This window comes from Phlebotomus argentipes, unplaced genomic scaffold (genome assembly GCF_947086385.1).
Source record: "Phlebotomus argentipes unplaced genomic scaffold, Phlebotomus argentipes genome assembly scaffold_18, whole genome shotgun sequence".
Lineage (NCBI taxonomy): Eukaryota > Metazoa > Arthropoda > Insecta > Diptera > Psychodidae > Phlebotomus > Phlebotomus argentipes.
This window is the reverse complement of record NW_026776177.1, coordinates 17,973,450-17,986,850: the sequence shown is the minus strand read 5'-3', so window position 1 is coordinate 17,986,850 and position 13,401 is coordinate 17,973,450. Positions and strand designations below refer to the sequence as shown.

General features: G+C 34.1%; 1 protein-coding gene across 5 annotated transcripts in view; it reads right to left on the bottom strand.

Annotated features, from left to right (window-relative positions):
* Positions 1-220: 220 nt before the first annotated feature.
* LOC132260285 (syntaxin-binding protein 5) overlaps positions 221-13,401 on the bottom strand; it is a 79,398-nt gene continuing 66,217 nt past the window's right edge. The window contains exons 14-24 of one of the 5 annotated variants that reach the window (XM_059758305.1): positions 10,753-10,999; positions 9,839-9,856; positions 6,807-6,923; positions 6,612-6,734; positions 6,395-6,520; positions 6,119-6,316; positions 5,586-5,694; positions 3,578-3,664; positions 2,420-2,515; positions 1,865-1,992; positions 221-1,790 (exon numbers count right to left, since the gene is read on the bottom strand). In XM_059758305.1, the coding sequence (XP_059614288.1) occupies positions 1,528-1,790; positions 1,865-1,992; positions 2,420-2,515; positions 3,578-3,664; positions 5,586-5,694; positions 6,119-6,316; positions 6,395-6,520; positions 6,612-6,734; positions 6,807-6,923; positions 9,839-9,856; positions 10,753-10,999 (1,512 nt within the window). In that variant the 3' untranslated portion in view covers positions 221-1,527. Of the gene's footprint in view, positions 1,791-1,864; positions 1,993-2,419; positions 2,516-3,577; positions 3,665-5,585; positions 5,695-6,118; positions 6,317-6,394; positions 6,521-6,611; positions 6,735-6,806; positions 6,933-9,838; positions 9,857-10,752; positions 11,000-13,401 lie in introns of all 5 variants that reach the window. The other 4 variants (XM_059758306.1, XM_059758301.1, XM_059758302.1 and 1 more) reach the window with 4 other exon arrangements.

Below are 13,401 nucleotides of genomic sequence, written 5' to 3'. Positions count from 1 at the left end.
CGGTGCATTTCTAAAGGGAACTTTGTCATTATATCACATTGTTTTACAAAATACTTTTCATCCTCATCTGATATTTCTCCCTCATAATTCTCTCTTCAGTGGGTATTTTCACAAATCGCTTCAATTTCACTTTTAACAATAGATTATCCACTTATTAGTTTTCTCTGCGTTTTCTGGCATATTTTACTTGTATTTACAAATGCTCTTTTGGATTTATGAATTTTGAGAGTTCAGTGAACTTTCCTTCAACGAAACGATGCTCTATGAAAGAATGCTATTTATCTCCGGTGCAAAGAAAATCTTATCTTTTCAAAGCCTCAAATATTCTCCCATTTTTTTTTTTTAGAACTTTGATACAATATATATCTTTCTCTCTCTTGTATTTAAAAGTGCTATTTTTTTGTTTGATCATGTCAGCTTCATCGCCGCTTTGTCCCCTACAAATGTATGGTATTTTTCTCTCTTTTTTTCTTCCTCTAAATATAATTTCTCTGCATATGTAATTATTACCTCTTTTCTCATAATAGATGCCTATAAGTATTTTTTTCTCTCACATTTTTTCTCCACTTTTAAAGACTTTTACATCTACAAACTAATTTATCAACTTTCTTTGTTATATCATGGGTTTTTCTTCCCCATGATTTATCTTTTTTTTGTATATTTACATAAAAAAAGAACGAATATATTTAGACTGTCTCGACCCAAGCGTGAGGGAGTGTGTGTTTTCTTCTGAAGAAAATGCACCACAGCTTGAGATACAATTATTGTATTAACTTTCAATATTTTTTTTCTTTACTCCTCTATATATATATATAATTTCTGTCCATCTCATTTAGTGATCATCATTTTTTTTCTGATAAAAACTATGCAATACAGTTTATAAATCTATATATATATATGTGTGTATATATATTGTAGGTATATTATTTCTCTTCATCTCAATCGTCATCATCATCATAATAATTGATTTATGGGTCTCCCAAAGGGGTGATCCACGTGTACCGTATTAGCGACAATTTCTACTCTTTTTTTTCCTTCCATTAGATATTTTTTTTCTCAATAATTTCTTCATCATTTCATAAAGATTCTTTTTATTAATCAATAGGTTTTTTTTATTTAATTTCTTTGACTAATAGACCGAGAAGAGATATTTCCTATCCAATATATTTTTTTCCACCATTTCTTCCTTTATAATAATATAGTTTCTCATAAGATTTCTAATTAAAATTGACAGGTAAAAATTATAAGATACTCTATGTAATTTCTCATACATCATTACATATCGTAATCTCCTCTCCTTTGCGCTACAATCTCCGCATCGCGACTAAATCGGGAGCCTTTAGCAAAAAATTGAAGATGCCTCGCCGTGTCTTCGCCTGTTGCATTTGTTCAGCAAGCAGACAGGATGAGTGGGAGGGGAGTTGAACTATTTTTCTTTTAAATCTTGTTTCTTTTGTCGTGTGTTCTTGCAAATGGGTTAAATGGAGCAAATTTTGTTTACACCTAATGGTACATGTGTTGTTCTCCTTATAATTGATACCACTTCTTATCCTTGTACTTTAGCATAAGAGAATGTGCGGTGCCACTAAATTCTTGTGCTTGGTTGGCCATCCGTTCGGTTCGCTCCTCCAGCTGACTCAGCTTATCGCCGCGCTCCATGGCCAGTTGGTGGGCGCGACTAATCTCTGATGTGGCTGTGCTAGCGCGCGCCCCCAATGCCTCCAGATTGGCACTCGGTCCCGGAATGTGTTTCGCCACTGAACGATTCGCCTTTCCGCTCGACTCCCCAACTGCAATAAGTCAGAGACACTCTCAATAAGACAACCGCTCTAGGCACGCTCTAGCCTAGACCACCCAGACTTACAGAGTTCTTCGCGATCTAGACTGCGAGATCCACCACCAAATAAGCCCTTGAAGAAGCTCTCTTTAGGCGGCTCAGGCATGTCATGTGCCTGGAATAGCTCACACATCATCTCATTTGTGAATTGAGTACTAGAAAAAGAGCAAAAAAAAGGTTGAATTTAACTCGATTTTAACATTGTGCCCCAAAGCAAATCCATTCATTATGAATGGCGATGCACATTTTGCCTGGAAACTTGCAGATGTGCATTGAACTAATGTAAAATTCACGAAATTGAGGACAGATTAACCCCTCAAATGGATGGGAAAAAATTCAATTGTGGCACTTTTCAATAGAGTTTATGCATTTTGTACAAAACTGAATGATTAAACAATTTTTATCGCTTCAATGGCCATTGACACGCACTTCCGAATTAAACTCATGCTTTCATTGTTGCATTGAATTGGACATTTTATCTGTAACAACTGGTTTTACATTGCTTTTAATTAGCTCGTCACTTTTGATTTCATTTTTAATAAAATACACAAGCTGCAAGAAAGCATCAGAACAATCACTCACCAAAAGTCGACACACAAAGTGAATTTCTGCAATTCGGTGGGTGTTGCCAAGTACAACCCATGGCCCTTATTGCTCAAGCAGAATGCCTTGGAAATCCTGCAAAAAGTCAATGCTGTGTTAGTCCTTAACTAGAAGAGACACAATTCTCAGTCGCGCAAATGACATTAATCCAATATATATATTGTATACAACAGAAAGGAAAAATGCACACAGAATACTTAAAGAAGTTCCTGTTGAACAAACGACAAAGAAAGGAATGAAATTTCATAAATGTTAAAAGCTTTCTTCTGTCATCTTTCTCACAACAAAAACATGTTTAAATAATATGTTTCTATTAATTATCGTACTTTTCCTAATGTTCTCATCTTTTTTCTCATATTCATTGCATGAAACATTGAATGAAAGGAAGTCAATTGAATTGTGGCATGCAATTAAATCAATTGATATAATTCAAAAATTCGGTAAATTTCCAGAAAATAGAGAGAAAGAGAGAGATAAATGAGAGAAAGACAGAATGAGAGAATTATCCATAAAAAAGGAGAAAATGAAAGAATGAAAGGCAAAACTATTTCAATATATATATATATATTTTCACATGCTTTTGTGCTGCCATTGAGAAAAGTTGAGAATAGATTTATGAAACGGTGCAGCAAAAGCAGAGATTGAGTTTTTATTTATTCCATTTTATTTATGATCAATGTAGTTGTTTTTAAGTCATCAATCACGTTACGATAGTGCAAATGATTTTTCAACATACAATGCTTCATCTAAAGTCAAATTAATGCATCGCTGATTTAGTAGCTGTCTTGCCTTTTCAGTTTCTTTTTTTTCAATTAGAGTCATTCTTACGGCTCAATTCACCAATAATTGTACTTTGGAGATTTTGTTCTGTATTCTCTACACTCATTTGAAAAATCTATTGTCTTCTGCAGATCTTTTTGTTTTCGTTTAGCTCAAATTGTCTATGAAGAGTAATTGTATTTTTTTGTTTCTTATTTTTTGGAAGGAGTGGAAGATGGGTTGTGTAATACAAAAAATATACAATTAGAGTTGGAAGATTAATAAATATTAGTTGGTTTATATAATCCTTATATCGTATATAATATATTGTCTTATTGTAAGAAAAATATCTATAGAACAGGTTTTTCCACAACTTACTGGTTAGTATCCTCGTGGACAATTAGTTGCTGACCCCATATTGAGAGCATTGGATCTACAATTCCTTGCTTACATTTTGTCTGAAAGCTATACACAACATGTTGAAAGAAAAACAAACACCTCCAAAAATTGTAGAGAACCCATAAAATTGTCATTAGAGAAAAAAGAGATAAGGGTATGTACACACAGGAGGAATTTTTGTGGAGTTTTTCATTGACTATACAAGGGAATTATTTTGTAAAATTCCTATATCTCTCAAATACAGAGTCTTCAAATGCTATTTGTTAGAAATCTGTAGTCAAAATGTCTACAAGTAGTTGACATTAATCGTCTCTAGAATTTTACGTTTCTACAAACCACTGCTATGATGCTACTGAGAGTCTGATACAATATATAACTCAAGATTAAAAAAAAACTACAACCGAAGTCAAGATGTTCATCTGGAAACGCCCCCATAGAAGCTCCGCCCACTTCTTCACCGACGTCATCAGTAGCAACTTAACAGTGTTCTATTGGAAACGCGACCTAAGCTATCAAATTAGTATTGTAAGAAAGAATTTTGTGAGCTATTTACACAGACCTTCACGTAAACTATTTTCAATGTCTGTGAATTACACTTAAACATAACTTCTCGTCATATCGAAGATTTGTCGAATTTTGTTGAAATTTTGTTGATTTAGAAGGTGTTTAGATTTGTTATTCTTTACTCATCTAATTGCCGTGAATACAAACTAATATAGTAGAAGAGATATTACAACGAAAAGTGCTCTTTGGTTCTGTACATTTCACTAACATAATAAGTGGGATAGTAGAGTGAGTGAGCTAATATTCTAATGTACACTTTTGACACTAATTGTGATTTTGTAGGACATTTACACTATTTCATCAACACCTCTACACACGAAAGACCAATCAATATACTTATTTTGTACTTATTTTTTGAGAGAAAGACAAAAACACAAAATGTTTTGGGAGAACTCAAGCAAAGAAAAAGTGGAATTAATCATGTACAGACTTTTATCAGTGTCTCAATTGTCGTCTAGCAATTTTATTTCACTTTGGGCAATATGACATGGGTGAAAATTTCTTGTTGCGCTGTCGCTGTTTTGAAAAGTTGGCTCAAAACTTTCTCACGATATAAGTTTCTTCCCAATTACTGCTGTGTTAAGATTTTTTTTCTTCTTCTTCATCTTCTCTCGAAGAGATGGAGTGTTTATGGAATTTTGTATTATATATTTTGTCTCTGTCAAGAACGCAAAAGAACAAATAAAAATCGAACAAGACCAGAAAAAACAGCTACGAATTCTAAGATTTAATGTTATCATATAAATAAAACAGAACAATCCATCTCTAGGTCAATTGTTTTGAGTAAAAATTCGGAAAAAGAACAATATTCGTTTGCGATATATAGAATAAAAAGTATATAAATGCCATACACCTCCATCGGTATAATCTAATTTCTGCCAAGAATAGAAATCATAACTGGATGACAAATCAAAATCGTGCAGCAATGTCTCTGGAAACTGTTTGAATTCATTTTCATTTCTCTTGCTTTCCAAGAACGCCAGAAAAAGCCACCTTCAGAGCCACAAAATAAATATCATGAATGACAAGAGTAAGTATGAAAATAAAACAGCACCACATCACCAGTGAATTATTGTAGGAAAAGAATTCTACCACGTTTGTGATTAGCTAAAATTGTGACATTATGTGAAAAAGTCCATTTATATCTTGTCGGATTTCACTCAATCCGCCATTACATCGTTACAAAACTTGATGAGAAATGATAAAAACTATCTATGAATGTGGATTCTACTCTTCATCTGTGGCAATCTTTTATTTCGCATATAAAGTGAAATGACAAAAAAAAATGCATTGCGTAGTCTAACTTGTTCAATTCTCAGCCCAATTAAGTGGATTGTGAGGAGGAGTGATAAAATGGCTCTTTTTTCCAAGGAGCATGGATGAAAATGAGGAAGGGAGAAAAGAAATCAATGAAAGCACGTACCTCAAATCAGCCAATGGAAGAAAATCCACGTCCATGAGTGGACGAAGACTGGGTAAACTGTACGCCATAAGGTGACCAGTCGACAAGTAGCAAACTAAACAAACGCTATCTGAAATTCAATTAGGGTTAATCATGATTGTATTTCGCGCAAAATACAATTATACCACTGCGAGTCAAGAACAAAAAACATGTTTGCTTTTGGAGGGCTGCTCTTTTGTCATGAAATTTTCACGCAAGGGCGTAGCTAAGCCTCTTGAGCTACAGAACCTTTGATTTTCAATGCAATGCATTAAAAATGCGTAACAAAAAATCCCAAATCAAGTGAATATTCCTGATGTTTCACGCACTAAACATTTCTAGTGAAACATTTCTGTATATTCTTACTAGATGCTAGTTTTTTTCGGAAGCTTTCATAGCTACGCCCATGAAGGCACGTATTCTCAATTCGAGATAACAAGGCTAAAAGTTAAAAAAAAGGAATAGTAGCCACCAAAAGCAAACGAAAAAGATAAGCAAAGAGATTCACAACTCACCCCTAAAGCTAATAATCTCCGCCTTAATCACATAATCAGTATCCGCAATTTGCTGTCGGTAGACACAATTTTGACTTGGAAGTGCCACGACCCGTGCCTGCTTTTCACTGGTAATCACAATAAATTGCCGATCGCTGAAGGAGTCCTGATTACCAGACAGCGTCGGACTCATTCGATTGGGATTTTTCGTGGGTGTTCCTGCAAACGGACAATTGTACACAAAACATTACAAAGGACCGTCAATTATTTCACACCCTCTCCTCATGTTTTCCTTACTATTGTCTCTTTTCTCTGATTGCTTTTCATCCTTCCATGCTTCATAAGTATAAGGTACAAGAGCCCCATTGTAATCCAGGAACGACATAGATAGAATGGCACCCTTTAGTCGAAAAATAGGTCCTCCTGTGCCGACAAAACCACCACAAAACATTAGCCACATGTGACCACAGTTGATGTGCGCCACATCAACCAAATGCAACAATGATTCACTCACCCAGAATTGAGACAACCACAGGATTGGTTTTCCGGTTATCGGCATCCGGGAGAGTGATTGAAATTGTAAGAACTGACCCAAGACTTGTGCCAATCCACAGAGTCGGTTGCAGAGTTGTTGGATCTGATTTGATATTGAATTAACACCATTAATCGCATTTTGTAGGAGCGACAGATGATGATGATGAAAACTCACCACTCTTTTTTGTATAACTATCTGCGAATGCTAAACATTGAACAGCCTCGGAAGATATATTTTCTAAACTAGACATCGACGAAGAGCGTGATCGGGAAAATGAACTATCCAACTTATCTACTCGGCCGGTTGTATGAAAAATACAAATTCAATTAGTTTTCATCGTTCGCTGTGGCGCAAAAAATGCATTTTGGTATTATCATAAGTATAAGAACATTATGGTACAGGTTGAGAGGTTAATTACAGACATGTACTTAGATAGTCAAGTAAAGAGTTAGAGAGGTATAGCGACAGAGAGCTATATTGTGTAATAACATTGCTACAGATAGAAGGAACCAAAGTGTTTTTTTTTGTCTATCATGTTATGGTATAAAACTGTTAGAGTATATTAATGAAATTTTCGTATATCTTGTTAAAAATACAGAACGAACAAAAAGAATACCCAAGAGATTTTTCTCTTCACGTAACAGAAATCATACAACACAAAGTATACAACAATACAAATCAAGAGAAAAGCGTGCAGTTGTTTTTTTTTTAATTGAAAAGCATTTCCCTTTAATACAACGCCAAATAAACCATGTGAAATGAACACAAAAGGGAAAATTAAACATGTTTTTAATACGTTGGCATGCAGTAAATCAACACGTTAAGAGGGTACTTTTGTAATAACAACAAAACGGCTTTTGTATTCTTAAATAAATTGCTGTGAGGATAATTGGCAGTTTTAGGAGATGTTCTATATAACTTTATAGGTGTCAATCTTTTTGGTAGACATCGTCAGAGAAGGGAATAGACAGAGATTAGGGAATACACCAATTGTCAACATTTACAAGAAACGATTATGTTACAAGTATGACGGGAATGTCATCCTCTCTTCAGAGAAACTTTTGTCAGAAGTACAAATCAAATGGAAAGTCGTTTGAAAGTGAAGACGTAAATACATATAAGATAGATAAGGGATAATACTTTTGAAGGAGATTTACTATTTACTTGAAAAATCTTTTTTTATATCAAATTCTACCAAATATGTAGAGTTTACACAAAACACAAAACATTATTGTCATATTATTTGCGGTAATAAATTTTTGCTGGTAATACCACATAAAGATTTTAAGGGTCAATCCTTTTCTCAAATTTATCTACTATAAGAAAAGTGCATTTGAAAAGTCGCAAGCAGCCAAAATACGGGCAAATAGAAAAAAAATCTAATTTTGTTTGCTTAACACAACAAAAGAATGTTTCACCGAATTTTACAAAAGGTGTCCATACAAAAAGCATAGCAACTAAAGTTCGCTTCATTTTTTTATATCTTTTTTTTCCTTACAAAAACACTTAAATAAATTGTTGAAACTTGAAATTGAGAAAGAGAAACTCAAGAGCAGAAAGAGAAACTCATCTATAAATCAATATAGTATAATAATAACACTATAATTCCACATTTTCTCTCTCAACACGAAATTATAATAATACAGTACTGATCGATAGAAAACCATAAAATATAATCTGTTCGTGACAATTTTGCAAATATAATGTTGTTATGATATTCTGTTCTTTTTTTTCTATTTGGTGGATTTTGTCAATGAAATATGGAATTATAATGCAAAAAAGTGTTTGTATATAGAGAATATATAACAGGAAGAAATCATGTGCAATATATATGTTAAAAATTCAAAATTATTCTAAATATTAGTTAATCCTAGACAGTTTATATGGTTGATAGAGAAAGAGAGATTTTTCAGACAGTTATGTACGCTCATTTTAAATTCATGAGGTTTTAAAACAGTCACAAATAGAAAGAAAAATAACACCACAGAAACTCTGCCAGACATTTAGTTGAGGGTGTTCTTATGATAAAACATCACATTATTTTTTGTACGTTACTTTTTGGGAAAAAAAGAGGTTGTGAAATTAACAATTTTGTTCCTTGCGGTCAAGATAATGGTTCTTTTTTTTATGTGACAAAGAGAAATTGTCTGTAATTATTCTGATGGTTTTTGTTTACACAAAAAGAGAGTTTTAGATAGTACCACATCATAGGAGTATCTTAAAACATTCTAACACGAAAGTAAGGAAATTAAAGTGACGATTATAGTGATTATTAGGGAACTGAGAGAATAAATTTTGAGAAACACAATGAAGGAGAAAGTATGTAAATGGAAGAAACATAAACACTTCTGGAGAGGACTAATAACGAATTTATGACACATGAAAACATGACGATGAACATGAAGGCTTGGCGAAACATCTCCGAAGACTACAGAAAAAAGCGCCCATTTACATTTTATACTCAACTGCATTTCACATGAAGTTATACTGAAGCTTTCGCAATTAAGTTTAAACGAGAGAGGAAAATCGTTCATTGATTCTTTTTTTTCCAACAGTGGTGAAATCCAGATGAAAGTGTTCATGCATTTGACTGTATTTACTCCGCATGTAAAGTATATATAATCTCGATTAAACCCCAAATGCGGTGTACGCTCAATTGAAAAATAACAACCAGTTATTTTCAAAATTTCCACTGGTCACTGGTTTCGGCAAGCGTAAAAGCCACAGGAACTCTTTCGAGTATATAATTTAATTTCAACTCTCACACTCTAGAGCGCGGTTTTGCAAATATATATGTATGTATCTATGCACTTCCCTTCGGAGTACAGTTTCGCCTTGCATGGTGACACAACAGAAAAGTTAAGCTTCTAGTAGAGTTTGCTGGATTCGCTTCTTCCTTGAACGGAAACATGCTCTTGCCTTACCAATTGCTTATTAAACTAAGTACTTAATTCACTAAAACTACTGCAAATGAAACAGTTAAATTTATAAACTGAAATTTGTCTACAATACGTGAGCTAATGAACTTCCAATGTAATTAGTAACTAAAGGTGTTTTGCGGAAACTAAGGTATAGTTTTGCACATTTGCCGCTAACTTAAATGTATTGCAAAATTTTGACATAGTTGTTCTATTTATATTGTTTAGTTATTGATCTAATGTTTCTAATTATGTGAGAGACATTCACTAAATGAAATTATATTTTACCTATCACTTGACCTCGGTCTGAAATCATTTTCGTATCCAATTGTTATAAGAAGCAATAAAGTCAAATTAAAAATATTTGTTACACACATCAATATGAAATTTTTTACATCTATGTTTATGTTTTCTCTTTTCACTGAATGTTTAGATTATAAGAAAATAGTATGATCAACTCTATGGGGAAATACAGAATGTTTTTGTACCTGAATGTTAAAGAAATCATGTTAAACAGAAAGATAACTTCTGATAAATGACACAATTGTGAGGAAATGCATAGAATAGCGAATGATACTGAACACAGTAAAAACAAATTGTCATAATTGTTGCATGGATAAACACCGAGCGTCAGGAGGTCAGAGGAGGTAACAATGTTTATGCAACGGAAAGAGTCACACAAATATTGTCAGGCTTCTGTAATCACAACACATCAAAATTTAACACAATTATTTGTCTTTCATCAATTTTGAGAGGGCAGAAGAAGTATACATCTTCCGTTGCCATATCGAATACACACACACACGCACACGCCAACGACAACAACACCGACCACCAACACACATTTTATGGGGGAGGAAAAGAAACGTGACTTGGAAATCAAGAGTTGTGAAAACGAGTATGGAAGTTCCAACATGAGTGAGGCTGAAGGAGTTGGAGGTTTGTCTAACGATCTCGGTGAAAATTTTGCAATTAAACCAAAAAGGGGAAAAACGGAAGAATGTGTGTAAATGAAAGTCCGAAGACGTGTGGCGAAAGAACGAAAGGGGTTCGCTAAGAAAATGAGGACGTGGTACTACCAAAACTGCAAAACTGTCGCGTCATTAGAAGGTTATGCGACAGTGGTGTCAGCTGAGGTCGATTCATTGAACTCTCCTCCCCGTAGGATGCGGTGGATAGGCATTTTTGTAACTTCTTCCCACCTTGCGACCGGGACTTTCGCACGGCCTCCGGCCCACCGACACCGGCCGGGATGGATGACACACCGCGACGGCTTGACGGACTTCCAGTGCCGCCGCCACCGCCACCCACAACACCACTGCTCACACCACAACCCGACGCCGAACCACTCATTATACTTGTGCGGTCTTGGACATATGCTGCCGCTGCTGGTGCTCCGCCGGCGCCGCCGCTGGGGCCGCCGCCCACTCCGCCGCAAAGTCCATTCATCTGGGATAAAGTCATATACATTTCCAACTAATTCACTCTCACTGGCCAACAGCTCAGCGTTCTTAACCGCCCGTTTGGCTTCTCTTGCTTCAAATCAAAAGGCTAGATAAACAAACAAATCAACATTGGGAAATCAAAGTAAGAAAATTAAAATTCTCATATTGGAGAATCCAGAAAATCACCTTGTATGCAAATTCCTAGTGCTGCGACTCTTAATTTAAGCAAATGGGCGGGCTTTCTGAAGTGCCACTCGACAAATTCGTCATACATTCATAGTAAATATTAATGTTAAGCTTGATGATATGACACTAAATTGCTCTGGACACGAACACTCTTTAAGATTGTACATCAAACATTATTTGCAGGACACACACGTTTTCATTATTCATGTCGAAGTCAGTTGAAACCGTTCAAACTATGGAATTATGTTGAAAATTATTCTGAAAACAAACACAAATCCAAATAGCCAACATAAATTTAATACGAAACACTCGTACAATCGAATGAGAGCATAATTTCAGGCAACCACGGAACCTCATATGGTCCCATAACGGGCATTAATTTGCAATTGCATCGATTTGTGGTCAGTCAGATTGTGATGGCATTTATTTAAATATCTATTCATGGCATTAAAATTGCATCTATGCACTTCAGATTCATGTCATATTGTATAGATATCGCTCAAAATATCTATTCAATTCATCTTTTATTGCTCAAAATGCCCAAATTGTGTGATATCCCGCATAATGGTATCATAAAGCAGCGCAATTCAGCTGAAAAAATCTGTTTTTTAGACAATTTCTGGATTCTCTGAACACATAAACTTCCAACTGAACACAGTTGGTAAAAAACAACAGTGTAAAATTTGAAAATACAAAACTTGATGTTCGAAAAGACTCATGTGAACCAATATATTTAAATGGCATATTGGTATAACATAAAACGAAGAGGATGAAAATAGTTTGTGTGTTGTGTTGTGTTTTAGCTGGTATTATAAGAGATAAAATATAATTCGAGTGTTATTGCAGAGAAAGTCATTCGAGAAGAAAAAAAAAAGAATATTTTGTTGTATAATAAAATGTAATTTAAATCTACAATTATTGCACATCGACTTTCGTTCGTGGTATATATGTACGTCGCAAGTACGCTATAATAGCAAAACGGTAATACGCATGAACTCAAAATCAATTTCATTTCTATTGTGAGTGAAATTACATATCCAATACAAATTTTCACCGTTTATACGCAACCAGAAATTTTGCATTTGCAATAAGTATAATGAAGCGAGCTTTTCACGCATCCCACAAAATCCAGAATAGCAATTAATAATTAATGCGAATTACTCATTACCTCTAGTGATATTGATATTAAATAACGATTAAAATGGTAAATGACTGATGAAACCACATAAAATATATGTATGTATGTATATAGAATCAAATTCTCCAACTATATATAAACTTGGTGACTCTCAAAAATATGTATAAAACGCTCGATAAATTAGCCATAGATCAAATGTCTTTTTCCTCTCAGAAAACCACTCTAATTTGAATACCAAATATATTTTGTAGTGGAAAAGAAAATAATAAGACTTCTCTAAATACGCAAATTTCATTTCTCTCGCTCAACATTAAAAGTTTCATCAAATACATTTTTTTTTACAGTCAATGAGTTAAATACTATTGTAGAGTATAAAAAGTTAGTTACCAAAAAGTTCTCCGAAAAGGTATTTAAGGCAGTTTTGATCATCCGAATCGGACGAATCCTTATGTGAGAATGAAGATGACGAGGATTGTGTATGTTGTGAAAGAGATTAAAACATGTATTATTTGAGGGAAATGTCATTCTAACAATGCACTGGTGGACTGTTCGCATATTTGAATAAATAAGTGGCACACAAATTCACGTTATTTAATCGAAATATGCGAAGCTTCAGACCAAATCACTGGCGAAGGTGCATAATGATAAATTTAGTTATTTCAACATGATGAATTCAAGGTAAAACTGCACACGCCATTGCAGTCGATGTACATTTATTGTAAATTTTGGTAAATTTAAAGTAATCAAACACGAAAAGTCTGGATGTATTTTCAGTGTATTCGCTATAGAAGAATATATTTGAGTAACACTTTGAACTTCAACAAAGACTGTGAATGTTTTTTTCTGTCTGTTTAAGTCAAACCATCACCAGAAGTGAATTTCCTGCTCACGAAATCACATATGAAATCAGTTTTATCATCATATTTATATAAAAAACAGAGTATATGATTAAATGGTGTAAGTGAGTAAGTTGTATTTATGATAATTCGAGAAATTGCATAGAGAGAATCAGGCAGTATAAAGATGTAGTGATAAATTAAATTTATAAGTAGAATATATTTCAAAAATATGTAATAAAAACA